Genomic DNA, 22,595 nt, shown 5'->3' with positions numbered 1-22,595 from the left:
CCCAGGACCCAGAGACCATGACCAAGCCAAAGGCAGATGCTTAACCAACTGAGCCACCCAGGTGCCCCGCCTAATACTTTTTAAGTTGATTACAAGTCAAAATAATACTTTATTTTGTTGAATAAGATCTATTATTAAAATTAATTTCACCTGTTTCTACCTTTTTTACAGCCACAGGAAATTTTGTATTTGCCTGGTACTACTACCACATTACCGGGTTCGCTTTCAATCCTCACCATGAACCTCAAGTGGGCTCTCTTCATTGCCGGAAGTCATAGGATACAATCCCAGACCATTCATTCTATTCATTTTCACACCTTCTCCTCTACCCCCACTCCTATATCTATTCTCAGTTGACGATTCTGATTTCATTTTCAATAAAACGTTTGAAATAATCAGAGGACAATTTCCATTTTGACTGTGTCATCACCTCCTAGCATCAACCACCAAATACTCTGTGTTCCAGCTTCTTTACCATAAATGAACTCTCCATACAAAACTCTCTGCTCCTATATTACATTGTGGTCCACCCTGATGCAAGAGCTTTGCTCCAACAATTATGCTCTCCTTCTCCCACATATTTGTACTTTCACTCTTAAGTGCATTGTATCTGGGACCCTGGGTGGCTCAGTCAGTTAAGTGACTGCTTTCAGCTCAGGTCATGATCCCAGGGTCCTGGAATTGAGTCCTGCATCAGGGGCTCCCTGCTCAGCGGGAAGTCTGGTTCTCCCTCTCCCTTTGCCTGCTGCTCTCCCTGCTTATGCTCTCTCTGTCAAATAAATAAATAAAATCTTTTTAAAAAATAGTGCATCGTATCCATAAGCATGTGAACATGCCATTATATTTGAAACTTGTGAAAATTTTTATTGACCACATTTTGCATGTCAGCGCTATTTTATTTTCTCATTTAGTAGTAAAAATCCTCAGGAGAATTGTTTATATGCACTGTCTCGAACTTCTCTTCTTGAATTTTCCTTTCATCCCCTGGAATATTCACCCATTACTTCTCTAACATGGCCACAGTGCCTAGAGCAATGTCAAATTGCAGGCCTCATCTTGCTTGAACAATCAGCAGCATTTAACACCACTGTTTACTCTTCCCCTATGATTCACCTTCTTCATTTGGAGACAAGAATATCTCACTGTCTTCGTTTTTCTCCTGTCTCATTCTCACTGGTCATTTCATATGGTCTTCCCTTTCCCATAGCTTTTAAAATTGGAGATCAGGGGTCAGTCCTTGGTCATCACCTCTTCTCTAGCTATACTTCCTGGCTTGGTGACTCACTCATTCTAATGCCCTTAAATACAATCCATTTGCCACAGATTCTCAAATGTCTATCTCCAGTCCGACCTCCTTTCTGAACTCCAGACTCATATCTCCAAATGCCTATTGAGCATCTCTACCTGGATGGCTTATAGACATCACAAACTCAACAGGTCTGGAACTGAGCTAATCTTTACCCATCTACAAAATCAGCTCTACAAAGCGTCTTCTTTATCTCATTTGATAGTAATTCTATTCTTCTGATTGCTCAGGTCAAAACTTCTGGAGTCATCCTTAACTCCTGTATCTTTCTCACAACCCACATGTAATCCACAACAAAATCCTCTTGGCTCTACCTTTAAAAATGTAAGAATCCAACAGCTTCCTGCAAACTTCTCCAGCACCCACTTACTCGCCACACCCGCCGACCACACACACGTTATTCCCAATACCTTAAGCAAGAATAAATGTAAATTGGATCATGTCGTTCTTTAGACAAACCTGCAAAAATTCTGTTTTATTAAAATAAAAGATAAAACCTTCATAGTGGTCTACAAGCCCAGCATTATATGTCCTCCCATTACCCTTCTGACCTTCTCTCCTCTCTTTCTCTTACAATAGTCCACCTACTCTGGCTACTTTGCTCCTCATAAACAAGTAACTTCCAGGACCTTGGCTCTCGCTATGCAGAATGCCTGGAATGTTCTTCTCTTGAGTAATCCCTTTATTGCTTTCAAGTCTCTTCAAATTTGACCTTTCCAAGTATGTCTACCCTGTCTACCCCACTTATTGCAATAATTGACACCATCCCCTCAAACTGAGAACTTTTGATCCCTCCTGCCATGTTTTATTTCTTTTTTTCCATAGCACATTTCATCGTCCATCTCATTAAGTAACTGACTAGTGATTAGGTTTATTGTCATCTCCTGCTAAACCAGAAGATCCACAAAAAGAGGGGTATTTGTTCTGCTCATTGGTGTGTCCTCCACAGTTGAAGCAGTATCTGGGCCTTACTAGCTATTTTATCTTTGTTGAATGAAGACGACTATCCCTGGGAATTTAATGCTAAACCCAAGTACAGTGTAAAAATATTTTTCATTACTCTTGACTTACTGAAAATGTTACAAAGAATTTGGCCTTATGCTGTGACATAGATGTTCATGAATTTTTTTGCCATTGTAATAACATTTATTTAGAAAAATCTTCTATCTCTATCCTGGCATTCATTCGGGTTTTCACATTTGTTTTGCCATAGAGCTGCACAAGAGTTTCATCCCACATACGAACTCAGCGGTCACCTTTGAAAGACGTAGCTGAACTGGGCTATGTCATCAGGCTTAAAATTCTTGTATTTGCCAAGGAGCCTCACAACTTTTTATATGTCCTCGCTTAAAATTCATCTGATTTCTCTTCAGCCTGTGTACTAGGGCAGCTATGGCAAATTACCACAAATGCGGTGGCTTGAAACAATAGGAATGTATTATCTCCCACTTCTCTAGAAGTTTTAAATTAAAGTGCTGTGAGGACCATACTCCCATCGAAGCCTCCAGGGGAGAATCCTTCCTTGCCTCCTCCAGCTTCTGGTGGCTCCTGGAGTCCCTTGGCTTGTGGCCGTGTCACTCCAGTCTCTGCCTCTGTCTTCACATGCTCTTCCTCTGTGTATCTGTGTCCATCTCTTCTTCCCTTTTCTCTATAAGGACAACAAATATCGGCTAAGTGTAGAATGATTTCATCTCGAGATCCTTAACAAATCACATCTACAAAGATTTTATTTCCAAATCAAGGCCCATTGACGTTCCAGGTGGACATGAATTTGGGGGGATACTATCCCACCATAGTGTATAAAATCCACCTGGTGAAATTTTTTAATCATTTCTATTATATTATCCATCATGATTCGTGCTTCTTGAATGTTCAATTTTTAAATTTTGCCATCTTTGAGTTGTGTTTTTGCTTTGCTTTGCTTTCTTTTTTGTAAGATACACTAAGCACACAACTCACACCCTTCTTTTAGAATAGTCCTCAAAGGTAGGGAAATAATGACAAATACTTTTGTTCAAAGTAGTTGGAAGGCAAATAATTTCTCTCAAACGTTCTACTGCACAAAAAGATCAGAGATTAGAGTCAAGAAATTAGAAGAAAACATAAAATTGCAGCTAGAATGTTTGTATCTTTGGACCTTCTCCAGGTTACCTTGACCCAGAGTGTCAAGTACAACAGGGACACATAATTTTGCAACTTCCTGGCCCCACAAGTTAAGCATTAGTGAAATCCTTCCCCCTACCTCGACCAATAACAGGAACATTTTCAATACTGTGAAGAAAACCACAGACATGTATAAACAGAGGCTGTTTCACTGATGGCGTGGCTGCCACGGAGTGACAAACAGAAACCTCCCACAGACTGAGCCAATAGCAGCCCATGGCAGAGGAGTGGAGTCAGAAACTCATTAGCAGATTCTCAAAAGCCTTTCATTTTCAGGAAGTTGAGAACACCAGCTGGGGATGGGCTTTTTAAATACACAAATAATGAGACTAGATCCGTGGTACAATTAATATATGTTTGTTAGTGATGATGTCACAGATATGTAACATTTTCTTGTGTATACTACTCCTATCTATAAAGCAGTTGCTTCCTATAGTTAAAGATCTGGGAATGAACATTTCATTCAATCAATACGTGAAAACATACATCAGAAGAATTCTGTTTGGATAACAAGTTCAACATCTTATTAGATACACTCAGGTAACAACAGGAAACAGAATAAAGAGATATATAATATGTTCTTCACTGTTGTTTGGATCCAAGAAGTTTGGTTTCCAGTACATCTGCTAGAAAAGTATAAAATAAATATAGCATAAGCAAATTGTTGAGTTATTTAAAAGGAACATCCAGAAGTGAGCATGTCTATATGTTGCCTTACCCACACTTTTCATAACCACCCAAATAATTGAGAGCTGAGACGAACATGAACCCTATCTCTTCTTCTAAAACTATTTATTTTAGTGCTTTAAATTGATTTATCTGAGCCTAATGCATCACAAGGTTGTCTTCTCAAATTGACAGTGTTTTTCTTCTAAAACATATTTGAGTTACTAGCTTTTAATTGAAAGTTACAGAAAATGAGACAGCAGTAGGCACAGTAAAGCTATTTTAGTTAGTCCTTCCAGAAAAAGTGCCAATTTAAAGAATCCCTTCAATGAGTAACCACAGGATTATGTTTTCATATATAGAACAATAAAATAATTCATTGGTTAAAAAAGAAGCAGAGAAATCAGAAATTAATGTTCTTGTTTCCAGAAGAATACCAACAAAAATACAGAAATAATGATAGAAGAAGAATATTATCATTTTGGAAACATCATAGCAATAATTAATTCAGATGAGATTTGTTGATTTATGTTAAATCTCACTGCACGAAAAGCTGGGAGCAAGACATTCTAATCCCAGAGAATCGCTCCCGGGATTACGTATTAATTACAAAAGGGAACAAGTACATTTACAAAGGACAAATCTGACCAGTACCTTAACCAAGAAATCAACCGTGCTGCCACCAATATTAGGAGAAACTGAGATTGTGTGCTGCTTTTTGTGATGCTTTGTGAAGAACATACATCAACTTTGTGGTTCTCTAGTAACCTTAAATATTTGACTTGAACCTGATCATGAAGAAGAAACTATACAACCAAGAATTGAGAGGCGTTCTGCAAAACATCTGACATCGATTCTTCAAAAACAGCAATGTAACAAGAAGACAAAATAAATTGATGGCTAGGAAGCTGTTCTGGATTACAGGCGACTAAATAGACATGACAACTGAAGGCAACCCATGATCCTTGAGAGGGTTCTGGATTGGGGAACTAAAACATTATAAATTAAATAGCTTCTGTTTGGGGAAGAAGTTGGAAATTCTGAGAATGGAATGTAAAATGAGTAATGGTGCTGTGTTGGACTAAAGCTCCCTGAGCGAGATTTTTATATTGTATTTCTGCAGGAGGGTGTCCTTTTTTTTTTTAAGAGATAAGAGGATGACCCATTTAGAAGTGAAGATAAAGCAAATGTGGGAAAATATTAATAATTAGTGAATTATAGTAAAGAGTATTTAGGTATTCATCACACAATTCTTGCAACTTTACTGTAAGTTTGTGCTTTTATTTTTTATTCTTTTAAAGATTTATTTACTTATTTAAGAGAGAGAGAGGAGGAGGAGGGACAGAGGAAGAGCGAGAAAGAATCCAAGGAGACTCTATGCTGAGCGAGGAGTCCAACAGGCGACCTGACATGGGGCTCGATCTCTCGAGCATGGGATCACGACCTGAGCCGAAACTAAGAGTGGGACACTTAACCAACTGACCTACTCAGGCACCCCAGTTTGCATGTTTAAAAATAAAATGTCGGAAAAAATTACACTAATTTTCTTAGGTTAATGTGTGTCACAAGAAAAATACAAGGTTGGGACAAACTTTCTATTCATTCACAAATATTTATTTATTTATTTATTTATTAATAATAATTTTTTATTATGTTATGTTAGTCACCATGCAGTACATCCTTAGTTTTTGATGTAAAGTTCCATGATTCATTACTTGCATATAACACCCAGTGCTCCATGCAATACGTGCCCTCCTTAACACCCATCACCGGCCTATCCCATTCCCCCACCCCCTCCCCTCCAAAGCCCTCAGTTTGTATTCACGAATATTTACTGACTGCATCCTACCTGCCAGACATTTTTCCAGAGTTGGTTAGATCGCAAACCAAACAGGCAAAGAGCCCTGCTATTGTGGAACTCCTAATCTCCTACCTCATGTCTGAGCTTCCTCCTGTTATATGGGTGAGGATGGAGATGACAATAGGATTAGACTTGGTGATGTCTACCACAAGGTCCCTTTCTACACTAAATGCTGTCATTTTAGATGCATGAATTTATTTGTGTTTAGTAAATGTGATACGGTGGCTAATTTTTTCCACTTAGTGTTTTAGAAAAAGATTATAGTGCGTTGAATATAAAAACAGTAACCGACAATGCTTACACACAAGGTGTAACAGAAAATAGCAGTATCACTTCTGCTCTTTGTATTATTACAAACCAGAGCAAGACACCATCAAAGTATTTATTGAAAACATGCTAAGTTGTGGGTTCGCTTTGGCTTTTCTTTCCAAAATAATTAAGAAAAAAATATCAATTTTCAATAAAAGAAAAAATATTTTTTACCTTCTCTTCTTTTGCAGATCCCGTACTCTTTTTCAAATTTGTCTAAATATAAAAAGAAAACAATGCATCACTATTAATGGTTATGCCCTGTCGTAAACAAAATGTAAGATACAGAGTTTTAATTCAAAGCTAAATTTTAAAGTAGTGGCCAAAGATGACCTTTTAAAATACCTTTAGATATATGCCAGTTCATTAGGATCAACATTTTTATGAAAAACACATGAAAATATTTGAAAAACAGAAAAAATTGGAAATATTTGAAAAAGACACATTTGTGTGTCTATAATAAATATTACTGGGCCAGAATATACTTCTCTAGACACTGCATAAAATTCTCAGTGTGGTTTATGTTCTGGGTTCAGATTTGGAGCCAGATGAGAGGTTTTTCCCCCTCCTCTCCATTCTCTTTTACTTCACCTTTTGCATTTATCAGTAACGATGAGTGACTTTTCTGCAGTTGACGCTACTTCTGCTATGACAGTTCAGAACTCTCTAGATCCTCACTGCATTTGGTTTGCCATTTAATGACCCACCTTTGTGTATGTGTGCCTGCTGTGGTGGGGGGGAGGGTGGTGTTGGAAGGGATCTGAAACCTATCTTTTACCAAATGCACTTGTTATGAAAATCAACTGCAGGAAGCCCAGAAAGTAGGAGGAAGGAAAGTGGGAGCTTCTGTATTTTTAATGAGATCCCTCAGAGAGTTAAGGAAGTTCAGGTGAGGAAGAAGAAATAAGGAATAACTGTGGAAAGGATCCTCAGCTTCGATTTCAATCAAACAGGGAAGAACAGGGCAAATGAGTGGGAGATTTTCTCACGAGACAGAGACGATGGAATTTGTTTACTGAAAGTTGCTAATAGAGGTGGGGAGACAGTGACATAATTATAAGCTGAAGCGAGAAGGAGAAAAGAAAGCAGCAGTGAAAAGTTCATCTTAAACTGGAGGAGAGATGAGGGTCAGCGCACTGATGATGCGTGCGAGGAGCAAATACTTTCATCATTTTTAAATGTCCCGGAAGAGGGGGACGAGTTTGAGCAAATACAAAAGAAGATGCTTTATTTTCTTTTCTTCTTTATTAAGTAAAAGATTGGCCAAAAAAAGAAAAAAGGAGGGATCTTGCCTGCTCACCTTCTTTTCTGTTTCTCTCTCTCTAACGCACAAAGGCATTGTGGGGGAAGTTAACTAAAGGTGTGGGCACCAAGAAAGAGGAAATGAAGTGGAAGTGAGAACGTGAAGAAACCTGAAGAAAATTGCTAGTTATTTCCGAGCCTTGGTTAAATCATGAAGCAGATGAAATATAGCTTTGAAAGACTGTCTTCTCTTGATTTTTCTTCCCTCACCACCCCCCCATACCCTCCCCCGGGAAGCCCTCTCCCTTCCGTCTTTATTATTGTTCTCCACCTGGCCTCTTCTTTCTGGACTGGCCAGCCTTCCTAGCAGTCTGCTCCCTCCTTGAATCAGTTAATGACTCTGCCCTTAGAAATTCAAACAGTGGGTAACTGATAATTAGGGCTACTTAGCAGTCTAATCTGTTACCTGGTTCATCCGAGGGTTCCCCAGCTACTCTGGAAAGATGGTAAGATGAAGAAACGAGGCAGAACGGGAAGGGAAGAAACGGTAAATAGGTAAGTCAGCTGTTATTCCTAAAATACTCTAGCTGAGGTGGTAATGTAACCCCAAAGAAGAGCTCTTCCATGGAGAAATCCATCTATACATCATGAGATTGACCCTCTTCCTGAAATCTTTAATTTGGGGGGAAGTCATCCCAGGACTTTCATTTACATCCCTTGAAATTTCTTAGTTTGCTTCCGTATAACCGTAGTTTTAACTTACAGTACTGAGTTTCCAAGGAAATATATGTAAAATATATCTAACCTTGCGAATGGTTAGTGTTCTAAAACACTGCAATGGCAACTCCGAAAGGCTTCAAGGAGAGACACATGCAGTTCCTCAGTTGTGTCAACAGGTGGTGCCATTTATACAGAACCACGCGTATTTTCCAGTTTAATATACTAAATGCGAATAATTTCTCAAAAATGTTAATATGAACAAATAATTGGCCTTTGTGTTTATATTGAATTTGTATGCTTCTGGCAATCATTACTTCTCGAGGAGAGATTTTCTAATGTTTTATTTTGTCATTTTCGTTGATTACTATTTCGTTGATTACTATTTAAAACAGCTTCATTTGTTACTAAAAAAGTCACTTCAACCAGAAAAAGACATCATTAGCCCCCAAATTTCATTGCAACTTCATTTTGATTCACAGCAGTAAAAAGAGAGAGATAGGCATAAAAGTGAAGGTGACTCTCGTCCATGTGCGTCACTAGGCTGCTCCGGGGTAATTCTAAAACCACAGATTTGTGTCGGGACTCTCTCTTTAATTCTGAGAAGAAGATTTCCTAATTATATTTTTTGGTTTCACTCTAAAATGGCTTCTCAACAGCCCATAAATACCCATAGCTGGTTCTGCCAGCATTTTTGGTTTGCAGATTATGGGTTTTATGAGGCAAAACATAGCAACACAAACATTTAAATTGCCCCCATGTTTTACAACCTCAACTGCTGTATTTTATATAAAGGCCACAAAATGACTATGGTTATTGATGAAAATTGAACATACCCCAAGGACTCTGCACGCTGAACTTGAGAATGGAACAGATTGAGAAACCAAAAGCATCCCCTGAGAAAGGTAGGAAAGGAGTCAACTCCTCAGAGCAGTTATGGTGTTCATTCCTACAAGCTAGACATTAGCCAAGGGAAAGGGGGATTATTTTTTTCATTTGGGAAGTCTGATTTCCAATATTACTTGGATATGAGTAATGAAGTTTTTGTAACATAGGAAAGAAGCAATCTGTATGAGGGAGTCAAACAAAAGTAGTTTTAAAATATTACTATATGCTAGAATCTATTTTTTGGTTTTATTTTGTTTGGGTTTTTTTGTTTTTTGGGGCTTTTTTTGCTTTTTTGTGCTTTTGGGTTTTGTTTTGTTTGGTTGGTTTTGGTTTTGGTTCTTATTTATCATGTGCCTACAAGTTTTATTTTTAAAATACAGCAAAACGTGTTTGATGTTCCTCAAAACGTTTCTATAAAGATCAGTGTTCAATGCAAGGGCCACTTGCCATAATTACGTAGTGTTTACCTCAGCCAGGAAAGTAAGACGTTTCCTTGGCTTTGCAGGCAGGCTGGTGTGCCATTTATTAATCCAATTTTAACCTTCTTCATGGTAATATTTCATCTTGTTTCTTCACTAGCTTTGTACAATAATAATTATTTACAAAACTTTTTTAAAACCTTAGCATATGATTAAGAATGCTCCAGTAAAACCAAAGCGATTGTCAAGGAGTAGATCTATATTAAACAAGCTGATTTTCAACAGATAAGCCTGAAACATATTTTTCAGGGTAATGCTTGCAAACAGCAATACTTTGGGTGGTCAATACTCTTCCCCTTCTAACAGCACTGGGCTCTATACTAGGAAGGGTGCCAGATGCCCAGAGACTGAGCTGTCCTTCTGTAAGAATCAATTCTTCGTGTTTGTAACTCATGGCTAAGTAATACATGAAAAAACATTGTTAAATTTATTTTGCTAGGGAATAATAATAATAGCTTTTCTTATATTTCTGCTTTTGCCCTGGGACAGTACTAGTTACTTTATATATACGTATTACCTAATTCAATATTAAAAACAATAGTATGTGGGACTATTATTTTTGTTTAAACTTGAGATAATCAGATGAATACAAAATTTCCTGCTTAGTGTATAGTCTGTAAAATAATTATAATTTGTACTTCTGTCCTAACATTGCAAGTGAAAAAGAGTCCCTTAGAAAATGTTTATAGGTACCTTTTATATATCATGACATAAGCTCAGCTAATTGACTGGGACCTCTGAAATATTAAATCACGATTTAATGGTAAGTCACACTTGAAACATTTGTGAAATAAATTAATGCTTCTTGAAGCAAAAAATATAGAAGTCAATTCATTTAATTATGAGCATTTGTGAGACCATTAAGAACTCATTTCTTAAATGAGAATTATAGACAATGTTTAAAAATCCCTGAATATTTTACCACTTGCCATGTCACTACTAAATTAGTAGAATAACAAAAATAGCCAAGATGAATTGAGTACTTACCATGGTTCAGATGACGTGCCAAGCCATCCCGATATTATCCTGTTTAAGACTCACAACAAACTCACGAGGCAAAGGCTGTTCTCCCGTCGGATGGAAAAGGAACCAAGTATTAGAAAGATTAAGGAACTTGGCACAGTCTCTGAACAGTAGTACAGGTTATAAGAGGCAAAGCCTAGACCAGGAACCTGATATTTCTGTTTCAAAGACCATCTCATCCTCTGAGCTGTTTGTAGCCTACCGTCAACAAAGAAATTTTCCATGTCTTCTACAGAAAAATAAAAACAAATTAAACCAACAGAAAATTTGGAATATGGTACATATTGCCAGAAAAAAATTTAGGACCGACTTTACCGGTCCTTATCAATCAATATAAATAACCATGACTTAATTGATTACTGATACTATTGAAAGAATTAATTCACTTTCTTGAGAGGCTGAAGATAGACTACTTAACTGATAATGCAGCTTTAAATATTCCAGATTAAATTAGCCAACCAAAGTAAAATATTTGTGTTTCGAAGCCTCTGGAACTACAGAAGTTCAGCCACACAATACATTACTCTCCGACCAAAATTAATTGAAGATCAGATTGCTTTTTAGCCCCACATCCTACCTTCAGAAGAATCAGCCTGGTTTTGCTCATGACTTCTAAGGGACCTCGTGATGCTTCAGCAAGAACTTGTATTTTATCTAAATATTTATTTTTAAGGTTTTATTTATTTATTTGAGAGAGAGTGCATGCTCATGGGCACAAGTGGGGGAGGGGCAGATAGAGAGGGAGAAGCAGACTCCCCGCTGAGCAGGGAGTCCAACCAGATCCCAGGACCCTGGGATCTTGACCTGAGCTGAAGGCAGGCACTTAACCGACTGAGCCACCCAGGCACCTCTAGAATCACATTTCAAAAATGAGAGTTAATTTTTTGAAGATTAGGAGTTGCAAGCCATCCATTCGATCGGACCCAGGCCATCAACACTTCTACTTCTTGATTCCTAAAGAAACCATGTAACCCAAGATGGATTTTGAATATCTGTGTATTACACATAAAAAGGGTAACCTGTTTGAACTTCTTTGAGTTGTGTTTCCAACAGATGGCATTAAGGATTTCTGACGCATTACTTTTGTTTGTTTCATTGTTTGGTTAAACGTAAGGACTCTTGGAAAAGCTAAAGCTATGCCTTTCAAAGAAACCGCTGCCATCTCCCACGGATTGGAAGAAGTTTGACCATGACTTTGCCATGTCCACTTCCTTTCATGGCGTGCACAATATTGTTCGCAACCAGAGCAGAATTCGCAAGCTGATCTGGTTGGCGGTGGTCTTGGGCTCAGTGTCGCTCGTCGTGTGGCAGATCTACAGTCGCTTGGTCAACTACTTCACGTGGCCCACCACGACGTCTATAGAGGTTCAGTACGTGGAAAAGATCGACTTCCCGGCTGTGACGTTTTGTAATTTAAACAGGTAAAAATTCCTCTTCTAGTAGTAATAAGTCTCTATAATTTTGCTTTCTTATATCACTGAAATAGAGTTTTATCATTATGTGGTATTTAATGTATCTAAACCCATCAGGTTCTTAAATTATACTTAAAAGCCCAAATTTAGGAAGGCGAAGAAGCTTATTTGATTTCTTCTTTCTTTTCTTTCTTTTCTTCTTTCTCTCTACAATTATTTACGAGGCATCACACCAAATCCTGTGGTTAGAACAATGTAAAAGTCTGGATCCTTGCGCTTAAAGAGCTTGTTAATTGGCAAAAAAGAAACATAAACAATCCCAGTGCAACATGTATGGCCATTGCACAGTACAATAAAGTATGGGCAAGGGCTTTGAAAGCACAGCAGACGGGTGACTGGCATGTCTAGAGGGTCACGGAAGTCTGATTATCAAGGATGCCCCAGACATCTGCTAAACAGCAGTTTCTAGGTGGAGCCGAAGAGAACCTGAAGAGGGAACCACTGAGCAAAAGAAGTTTAGAGACAGGGAATGTTCCGATGCATTCACGATGAGACCTCTAACGTAACAGAGGCGGGCCAGCTTCATGGACGTGTGACCTGTGCAGTCACCCAAGCCCTGAGCTCGGAAGAGCCTCGCACTTGGTGTAATGCTCTGCAGTTCTTGAGTCCTTAGCTAGACCTCCCTCCAGAAAACAGCAATTCAACAACTACGCTAAGTCTCCTGTAGGAGGGCAGCTGTCTGTCCCCCATGAGGCCTTCCAGAGAAAGCCCTGTATTTGCCTATGAATGAGCCTGAAATGTCACTTGTAGGATTTATCTGGAAGGTGGGGGGGGGGGGGTAATTTCCTTAAGAACCACCTCTGATCCACTACTCGATCACGAACAAGTCACTTAATCTTCTGAGCTTCAATTTTTGTATGTATAAATTATAACGATATAATATTATCTACACATGTTTGCTGTTACATTAGATGAGATAACATATACACCATTTTGTCTCATTCCTGGGGTCTTCCTTGGACAGGTATTCCTTATGTATCAGATAGTACAGCATGTTTGTGTGACTGCTAGATATGTGTCAAGGTGTGTAGCAAGGTCCCAAAGAGTAAATGCAAATTAACCCCACCCCCCAGAGATTTTCAATATATTGCCTGTGTTAAATGGTCTGTGTTCCAATACAAGCAAAGGCTGGTTGAAGAGATCTATTATTAAAATAAAATGTATATACTCTTTTGAGAATGGCAGTATGAGGAACTTCACAGACCTTCTCTTCAGAGAAACAACCATAACTGGTAAAAAATTATTTTTTTAAAAAAAGCAATCACTAAAGGGGAAATCTTCAGAATATAAAGAACCCCTACACCTCAATAACAAATAAACAAAACCCCCCATAAAACTCAATGACCCAATTTAAAAATGTACTAAGGATTTGAATAGACATTTCTTCAAAGAAGACGTACAAATGGCTAGCAGGTATATGAAAACAATGCTCAATGTCCCTAAACATAGAGAAATGCAAATAAACACCACGATCAGATATCACCTCACACCTGTCGGGATGGCTATTATTTAAAAAAAACACAAACAACCAAACAACAACAACAAAAACAAAGACAGCAAGTGTTAATGAGGATGTGAAGAAATTGTAATCTTTGTACACTGTTGGTGGGAATGCACAGGGGAGCAACCACCATGGAAAACAGCGCAGAGGCATCTCAAAAAAATGAAAATAGATTTGCCATATAATCCAGCAATTTCACTTCTAATTATATGTGCAAAAGAATTTAAAACAAGATCTCAAAGAGATACTAACCCTCCCATGTTGATTGCAACAGTATTCATAATACCTAAACCGTGGAAGTAATCTAAATGCCCATTGGCAGATAAATGGATAAACAAAGCGTGTTATGTGCATACACTGATATGTTATTCAGCCTTAAAAAAGAAGGAGCTTCTGCTGTATGAAACAGCATGGATCAACCTTGAGGACACTATGCTAATGAAATCAGCCAGTCACAGAAAGGCAAATACTGCACGATCTCATTTATGTGATGTATCTGAAATAATCAAATTCATAGAATCTGAGAGTAGAATGGTGGTTGCCAAGGACTGAGGGGAAGGGAACAGAAATGGGGAGTTAGTAATCAATGTACATATAGTTTCAGTTATACAAGGTGAAGAAGCTTTAGAGACATGCTGGGTGGCATTGTAGCTATAATCAACAATACTGTATTGTACACTTAGATTTGTTAAGAGAGTAGATCTCATGTTCAGTGTTCCCATCACTTAAAGTTAAAAAAAATACTAGAAAAAAAAAGAGAAAATCATTGTATCTACTACAATATTTAGAATATAATAAAATGTACTTAAATATATTTTTTAAAAGCAGCCATTAACACGTCTGGAAATTGTCCTCAGGGAATATAGCAAATGAAGAAACACTTATTTTAAAAAAACCCACTAAATCTCAGTAAGAACAGTGAAAGTCTATAGAACTTGTGCCACAAACCACTCCCTTCTCTCTTGACGTGACATGAAGCTACATTCTAGCTGGGTTCGACCGAAAAGACAGGGCTCTGTCTCCTCCCCCTTTCCACCAAGGGCTGCACTATGCTGCAGGAAATGCAGGCTGCCAACACTTCTCATCCAGTTCAACTCCATAATGCAAAGGCTAAATTCCAGATAAGTATAAGTAAGAGATTGGGAGTTCCCTTCCTTGGGATCCCCACTTACAGGGTAGAAGCTCTACCCCAGGCATGGTGGACTGGAACACTAAACCACTTTTACCTCAGCCTGCTCAAGGGGGGAGGTTCCGCAGCAAGAGAGGCATGGTCAGAAGACTATAAACCACTGCCCTGTCCAGAATGCTGCTTGTAAATATTTTGCCCAGTGGGAGAAGCAGGCCATAAGAACAAAGAACTCTGATGCTCTCCCTGATGTAACTCTTCTTGTGACAGAGTGTGGTGACATTCAACTTTGCTTATAACAGAGTATATGGTTCAAGCGAAGGATGCCCTCAAAACAACATAGGTTTTGGTGGTAAACAATTAAGAGGAGGTTAGTAGGTTTATGAGAACAACAAGCTAAACCATACGCCGGCTAGTTTTTTAGTAAGAGTACAGAGAAGAGACACACAAGAAGACTTCTCCGGGGGTTAGAAGAACTCTCAAAGACTGGCCTCAAAATCTACTCCTTTAAGGGGCCCATACTTAATTAGATTAGACTGTAGGGCAATCTATGCCCCGGAGAGATTAAGATAATGAAAAGACAAGCCACAAAATGAGAGAGATATTTGCCAAAGACATCTGATGAAAGACTGTTATCCAAAACATACAAAGAACTATTAAAAATAAGAAAACAACTTGATTAAAAAATAAGTCCAAGACATTAACAAGTACCTCACCAAAGAAAATGTAGGTGACAATTAAGTACATAGAAAGATGCTCCGCATCATATGTCATCAGGGAAATGCAAATTAATAACAATGAGATATGACTACACACGTATTAGGACGGCAAAAATCTAAGAGAGACCTCACATCTGGATGAGAATGTGGAGCAACGGGGACTCCCATTCGTTGTTCTCATTATTGAATTTAAAACAAAGTGTGTTACTGGAGATAAAGAGGGTCAGTTGATAATGACAAAAGGGTGATCTATCAGGAAGATAAAATTCAGCATATCCAGTTGCATACTTCAGTACCACTTTCAGTAATCGGTAGAACAGCAGAGCAGAGGGTCAACAAGGAAACAGAAGACTGAGCAGATTTGAACATCCATATAAACCAGAAGCTAACTAGACCTAAAAGACATCTATGGACCATTCTCTGCCAAAGCAGCAGAATACACACTCCTCTCAAGTACACGTGAAGCATTTTCTAGGATAGGTCATATGCAAGGCCATAAAATAAGCTTCAATAAATTCAAAAGATTTGAAATCATTCAGAGTATGTCCATCAACAGCAATAGAATGATATTAGAAATCATTAATAGAAAGAAATTCAGGATAGTCACAAATATGTGGATATTAAACACTTAAATAGCCAACAAGTCAAAGAAGAAATAATAGGATATGAGACAATACTCCGAGGTGAATGAAAAATGAGGATACAGCATAGCAAAACTTATGGGACACCAGGGTGCTTGGATGGCTTAGTCAGTTGAGGATCGGACTCTTGATTTCGGCTTGGGTCAGGATCTTGGGGTCATGGGATCAAGTCCCACGTCGGGCTCCAAGCTCAGGGCAGAGTCTGCTTGTCCCTCTCCCTCTACTCCTCTCCCCTCCCCCCCACCGCTTGTGCACTCTCTCTCAAACAAACAAATAAAATCTTTAAAAAAAAATTATGGGATACCACTGAAGCCATGCTACCAGGGAAATTTACAGCTGCAAGCACCCATTTTAGAAATAAAGAAAGATCTCAAAGAAAATATTTAATACTCTATACTATAAGTATTTTCATAATTTTTTAGTATAAAAATTTAATTCGGGGGCGCCTGGGTGGCACAGTGGTTAAGCGTCTGCCTTCGGCTCAGGGCGTGATCCTGGCGTTATGGGATCGAGCCCCACATCAGGCTCCTCCGCTAGGAGCCTGCTTCTTCCTCTCCCACTCCCCTGCTAGTGTTCCCTCTCTCGCTGGCTGTCTCTATCTCTGTCGAATAAATAAATAAAATCTTTAAAAAAAAATTTAATTCGTTTTGCACAGCTCAAATCACAAATCAACAATTTAGGCTCTTGTGTTAGATGGTATATCTTAAAAAAAAAAAAACTGGTAGTGTATTCTAGCTCAGTTGGATACAGTAAATACCCAGACAAAAAAAAATTTAATATTTTAGAAACTATAATTACAGATAGGGAAATTCTTAATTATAAAGGAATTATTCTTTCTTAGGTGACAAAGAACTTAGGTGGCATCCATACTATAGGGGTTAGAGACATTTTCATCTCCTAGAGTCTAATTTTATAGGTAGATACTTTGAATCTCAGTACACGAGCATCTTACCCATTACAGTTCAACAAATTACTGGCAGATGAGGGAAAGAACTCAAGCTGTCTATTGTCTGGTTCTCAAAGCCAGTGGTCTTCAAACGTTTTAGTTCTTAGGCCATGTAATGGAACCCTGAAAAACTATTTATTCTGCTTGCATATTTTAAATTGATATATAAATTTTAGACCATAACTTTAAATAAGTTTATTTCTTATTTTAGAAGATCGAAAGTATTATAAATTTTATGAGATGGAGTAGGATAAGGATCAGTGGTCATACTAATAAATATTTTATGTGATTCCATGAAGCTTTAATGATTTTATTGCATAAAGCAGAGTGATATAAATCCCATAAATTAACTGTGGACTTTATTTGATTTCCTCAATAATCAAAAAGTCACACAGAATAACCCAGTTACATTTAAAATAACAAATTGTACTACTCTGTACTACCATAGCTCTTCTCAATTCAGAAGATCCCAGTAAAGGGTTCAAATACCTTGCGTCTAATGCCAAGCTTCACCCTAATCAGAAATATTAGGACTCTCAGATGTTCCTGTGTCAAACATGTTTACATGCTAACCTATCTTCAGCACAAAATTAATCACAGATTTCCATTATATCGTATTTGGTAAAAACCTCTGAAGTTTGTTTTCTTCTACTAAACACAGAAATAAAATAAATAAAGAATAAAAACGCCAATAACGACTGCATATAATGAACACGGATGTGATTTGGGCTATTGTATTAGAATGAGTAACTCGAGTTCAGTTTATCTTCACAGTAGTCCCTATGCTTCTTTGTTTGTTCCAAATACACTGCTTAAATATGAGGTAAGGGATTTTAAATAAGACAAAAGCATGACTCTTAATACAAATATACAATGAACACGTGTCAAAGATTTTATTTTCACAGAGAACTGTAAGATACTAAAATTGGCTCATAGGAGAATCCAAACAGCAGACCTTCTTCTCTATTTTTCCTCGCCCTAAAATGATCTGCAAAATATACATTCTTGTTAATACGTGGTAGACTTAGATTGGTTTTGGTGGGATTCGATGAAGGGCTGCGTAAGGCATCAACTTGGACATAGGATGAAACATGCGCATTTGGGTCACGAAATCTGGGCATTGGTGCGTAGAGGCATTTGCACGTGCACTCATTACCTGGCTGTCACTTACTCACTTGTCGAAATAAAGCAACGCATTTTTATTACTGTTTTTCTTTTGCCAGCCTCTTACCAGTGTATGTTAAGTAAAAGAGTAAGGAAAACTCTAACTAAGCAAGAGTTCTGAAAGAACAGACTTGGGCAAGTTTAGAAATCTGACTGAAAGTCAAAAATACACTCAGAGCAACACACTTTGGTGTTACGCTGAACAATATGTCTCATACATTTTTTTTTCTTCCTTTGTTCCAAATGTTGTTAACTTTTTTCATTAAGTCTAGTTCATCTGCCTAAATCACCTTCCTGGTCTCAACTATTATGATGTAATAAAAAAAATTTTAGAAGAATATTTTAAAATGCCCTCCCTTTTACCCTTTTTATCTATGGTATTTATACCTCCTACACATGTGAGAGTTCCTTCATTTCTCTGCATAATCATTTTGAAAAGAATCCAATGAACGTTGGGAAAAGTAGTATTGACTCTCAGTCTGGGGAGAAACCCCAAAGCTGCAGGGCTTTGGAGCAGATCCCTGGTATGGTGTCATCATTCAGAGAGACAGAAAGCTGAAGGAAGTTCAAGGTCCCCCAGGGTCCTGGGATCAGCCTGTATCCGGCTCCCTGCTGGGAGCCTGCTTCTTCCTTTCCCACTCCCCCTGCTTGTTTTCCCTCTCTCTCTGGCTGTCCCTCTCTCTGTCAAATAAATAAATAAAATCTTTAAAAAAGGAAAAAAAAAAGAAAAGAAAAGAAAAGAAAAGAAAAGAAAAGAAAAGAAAAGAAAAGAAAAGAAAGATTGTTGGATATACTTATGTTAGGTAGAATGTCACCATGAATTAGTAGTGTCTCTAAGGAAAGGGGAAGTCAAAGAAGGATATGTATAGGATTCTAGAGACCCCGGCTGGTGGATTTAAGACAGGCCTTCAAGGTTCAACGCTGGTTAAGTAAGATATTCTCTTCGGACCTGACCATGAAAACAGTTTCTGACCTCTAAAAGGATGTATGATGCTGGTTTGGGTGTGTTTTTTTATTTTCCGTGTTTTGTTTTATGTATGTTCTACCATGACTGAGAAAGAGTTTCATGTGGCTTGTAGAAGAAAGCAAAAATTATATGAAAGATAATAGAAAGTGAAGATAAAATATAAAATCTGGTACAGAAAGGAAGTCCAGGAGTGAGGTCACATACACACAAACCAAGCACCGCATGGCTCTGTGTACTTAGCAAGAGTGGATACACTCTTCGTTCCATGCTTTCTACTAGTAAATTTGAATGGAGAGTCTTTGTTCAGTTTCAAGATTTATATATATACAAAATATGATAATATCAATCAAATTCAGAAAAGGATATAAGGTACACAAATAAACAACCATACACAAGGCAAAGAGGAAATTGCTCAACAGAGGAAGGGAATTACAGCATATTTATTTTGTTAGGGCAAATAGATTCCTTCTGCTTTAATTGCCAGGAAAATATTTGGACAATAAAGAGGGTGTTAATTTCATGAATATTTACCTAACTATCACTATATTCCAGGCACGCTTCTAAATGTTTTAGGAAAAATAACCTAATCGTCAAAATAATATTTTGAAGTAGGTTTTTAACATACCTTGATTTTACAAGTGAGGAAACCAAGTCACAATGAGATGAAATTTGCCAAGTCATAACACTGAGTGGCTGTACCGATCAGGGCTTGCTCAGAGAAAAAGAGCCCTGTGAATGACACAGAACAAGGGATTTATTTTAAGGATTAAGTCCGCTACACGTCGGGACTGGTTGAGCAGTCTTTCTAAGTCTCTTGCCTCTGTTTCTGGTGCTGGGCTTGATGTTACAAGATCAGCAGTCAGAAAGGAAGACAGATCTGAAGCAAAGGGAAGATATATGAACTAGAAAGGTGTGTCTGTCTTTTTCACCACCCCTGATCTCGGGAGGGCAGGCCACCTGCAGGATGAGCTCGGACCTTCTCCAGGTTGCACTCTCATTTGACCTGGGATTTGAAGAAGCTGAAGGAGGCAGGAGGAGCTCCAGTCCCGGCTGTCGCCCCATACCAACGAGTTGAGTCACAAGATGTACCACAAAGTGCGTCTGAGACTGAAGTTCCTACTCTGCGATTGTAGCCAGATACATACAAGGAAGATGTTGGAAAATAGTTCCAACGTAACCACACAGGCACAGTACAAAGCCACAATGACAGAGCTGGGATTTGAACCCAGGAAATCTGGCCCCTGAGTCTATATTCTTAGCAACTTCACATTCCCACCTCTCTCTTCATGTTGGGTCTTGAAGCTCCATTAAGATGTTATCCAGATCAAGGTCTGCAAAGTGTTCTAGGTCAATGAAAGGACAGTAAATACAAGGTGAATTGCAGGATGTGGCAAAGACCTCTTAGGAATTCAGTTTTGCTTGTATCTCTTAGGAATGAAGGAGAATGTAGCAGATAAGCTGGAGAAGCTGATGGGGTCCAGATGTTTGATGTCTGTCCTCTAGGTCATAGAAAGTTTTTGCAATTCTAAATATTGCCTTTATTTCTATCAATAGGTTCCAAACAGAAGCTGCGGCCAAATTTGGTATTATTTTTTTCTTATGGAATATTGTATACAAAGTCCTCCATCTTCAGGAAATCAGGTCCAATTACACTGGCTTTAAAGAAGCTGTTGATTTTCTTGCAAGTCACCAAAACTTCAGCATTACAGAGTTTGTAAAAAATAACGGTTTTTATCTCAACAATAGCACTCTGTTGGAATGTGACTTTTTTGGAAAGCCGTGTGGTCCACAGGTAACAATCTGACATTTCTTCAAATATCATCAACACGATAAATTACTGCACTACACTGTTTCACACTGAGATAAGGTTTACTTTCACAGGGAATCGATCTAAATTTGCTCAAAGAGTATATTTCATTAGCTCCGCCTTATGACATCAAGGGGTGTGAAATACACATGAGACGTATTTCTTTTTCCAAGTGGTTAGGTAAGAGAAGATAGAGAACAGAGATCTTGAATTACCTTAATTGCAGAATAATCTCAAAAAAAAATTTAACTCAAGGGAATATTTTAATTTTCCCATTCTTCAATAACATATTCTAAGGTAGCATTTTTATTATCATTAAGGAGCCAACATGCAGATTTTTTTTTTTTTGCTTGGAGGCTGTAGAAAATGGGCAGGCACCAGGATTTGACTACAAAGATTACATATATTTCTCTAATCACTCAAAACATCCTGTTTTTATCCTTTATATAATTAATCTGCATTTAAGATAAAGTGTTGGATATCCCTGGAAACTACTAGCAAAGGGATCTGTAGGCACTTTGACACCCTGTTTCTAGTATCAGCAATTCTGTAGCAGGTGTTTCCAGTTAGTTAGGTGATTCCAAGTAAACTTCCCAAATTCATGATTCTGGGACACAATTCCTCATCCTTCTGGTAGCCTTCCTTAGCACACAGAAAACGGAAAGAAAAAAAAAGGCCTGACAGACATGTGACTGAGATGAAGTCCTGTTCTAAACTCTTAATTTAGAGAAGTTCTTCTATGTTGCTTGTTATTTGCCAACCAACATGTTTAAACTTGTCACCAAGAAATTTTGTGTTAGACATGTATCAGACAGGAATTTTTCAGTTGCAGCTTACAGACACCCACCTCTGGGAGCTAACGAGTAGAAAGAATGTATTGGTTTAATTAACAGGAACTCTTACAAGTAGGACTGGCTTCAGAAAAGGCTCAACCAAGACACTTTGACAACATCATTAACCTTCTCTCTCTCTTTTTATCTCATGACTCACGTTGGTTTTTTCCTGTGTGAATTCTCCTCATAGAGCCATGATGACTGCTGACAACCCTTGCCTCTCATTATCATACTTTAACATTCCAGTATCCTCTTAATAATTCCATGCAAGACTGATTAGCTTTACATAGGACACATGTCAACTCCTAAACCAATCACTGAAGTGAGGCAGTGGGGTATTCATGTCGGTCCAGTGTTTATCATATGGGCGCTTCTGCGGTATCAGCTTTTGGAGGAAGAGGAACAGAGCAATGTGATTGGCTGCCCCAACATGGGGGAGGGGGGAGCTCCTCAAAGACAGGATGTGAAAGCCTTCTCCATAGGTAAGAATACATGTTTCCATGAATCCTTACTAAACATACAACAAATAAATTTTTTTTAATATTTTTTTTTTTAGATTTTATTTATTTATTTGACAGAGATAGAGACAGCCAGCGAGAGAGGGAACACAAGCAGGGGGAGTGGAAGAGGAAGAAGCAGGCTCCTAGTGGAGGAGCCTGATGTGGGGCTCGATCCCATAGCACTGGGATCACGCCCTGAGCCAAAGGCAGACGCTTAACCGCTGTGCCACCCAGGCGCCCCAACAAATAAATTTTTAAAACATGT

At 38.2% G+C, this 22,595-nt stretch overlaps 1 protein-coding gene across 1 annotated transcript in view; it reads left to right on the top strand.

Moving 5' to 3' along the window:
- Positions 1–9,129: 9,129 nt before the first annotated feature.
- The window catches only part of ASIC5 (acid sensing ion channel subunit family member 5), a 30,258-nt gene continuing 16,792 nt past the window's right edge, over positions 9,130–22,595 (top strand). Inside the window, exons 1-3 of the mRNA XM_026499074.4 lie at positions 9,130–9,169; positions 11,769–12,075; positions 20,745–20,982. Coding sequence (XP_026354859.2) covers positions 9,130–9,169; positions 11,769–12,075; positions 20,745–20,982 — 585 coding nt within the window. The remainder of the gene's footprint in view (positions 9,170–11,768; positions 12,076–20,744; positions 20,983–22,595) is intronic.

The sequence above is a fragment of the Ursus arctos genome, unplaced genomic scaffold (assembly GCF_023065955.2).
Source record: "Ursus arctos isolate Adak ecotype North America unplaced genomic scaffold, UrsArc2.0 scaffold_11, whole genome shotgun sequence".
Classification (NCBI taxonomy): domain Eukaryota; kingdom Metazoa; phylum Chordata; class Mammalia; order Carnivora; family Ursidae; genus Ursus; species Ursus arctos.
The sequence above is the reverse complement of the archived record's forward strand: the minus strand, read 5'-3'. Positions and strand labels throughout refer to the sequence as shown.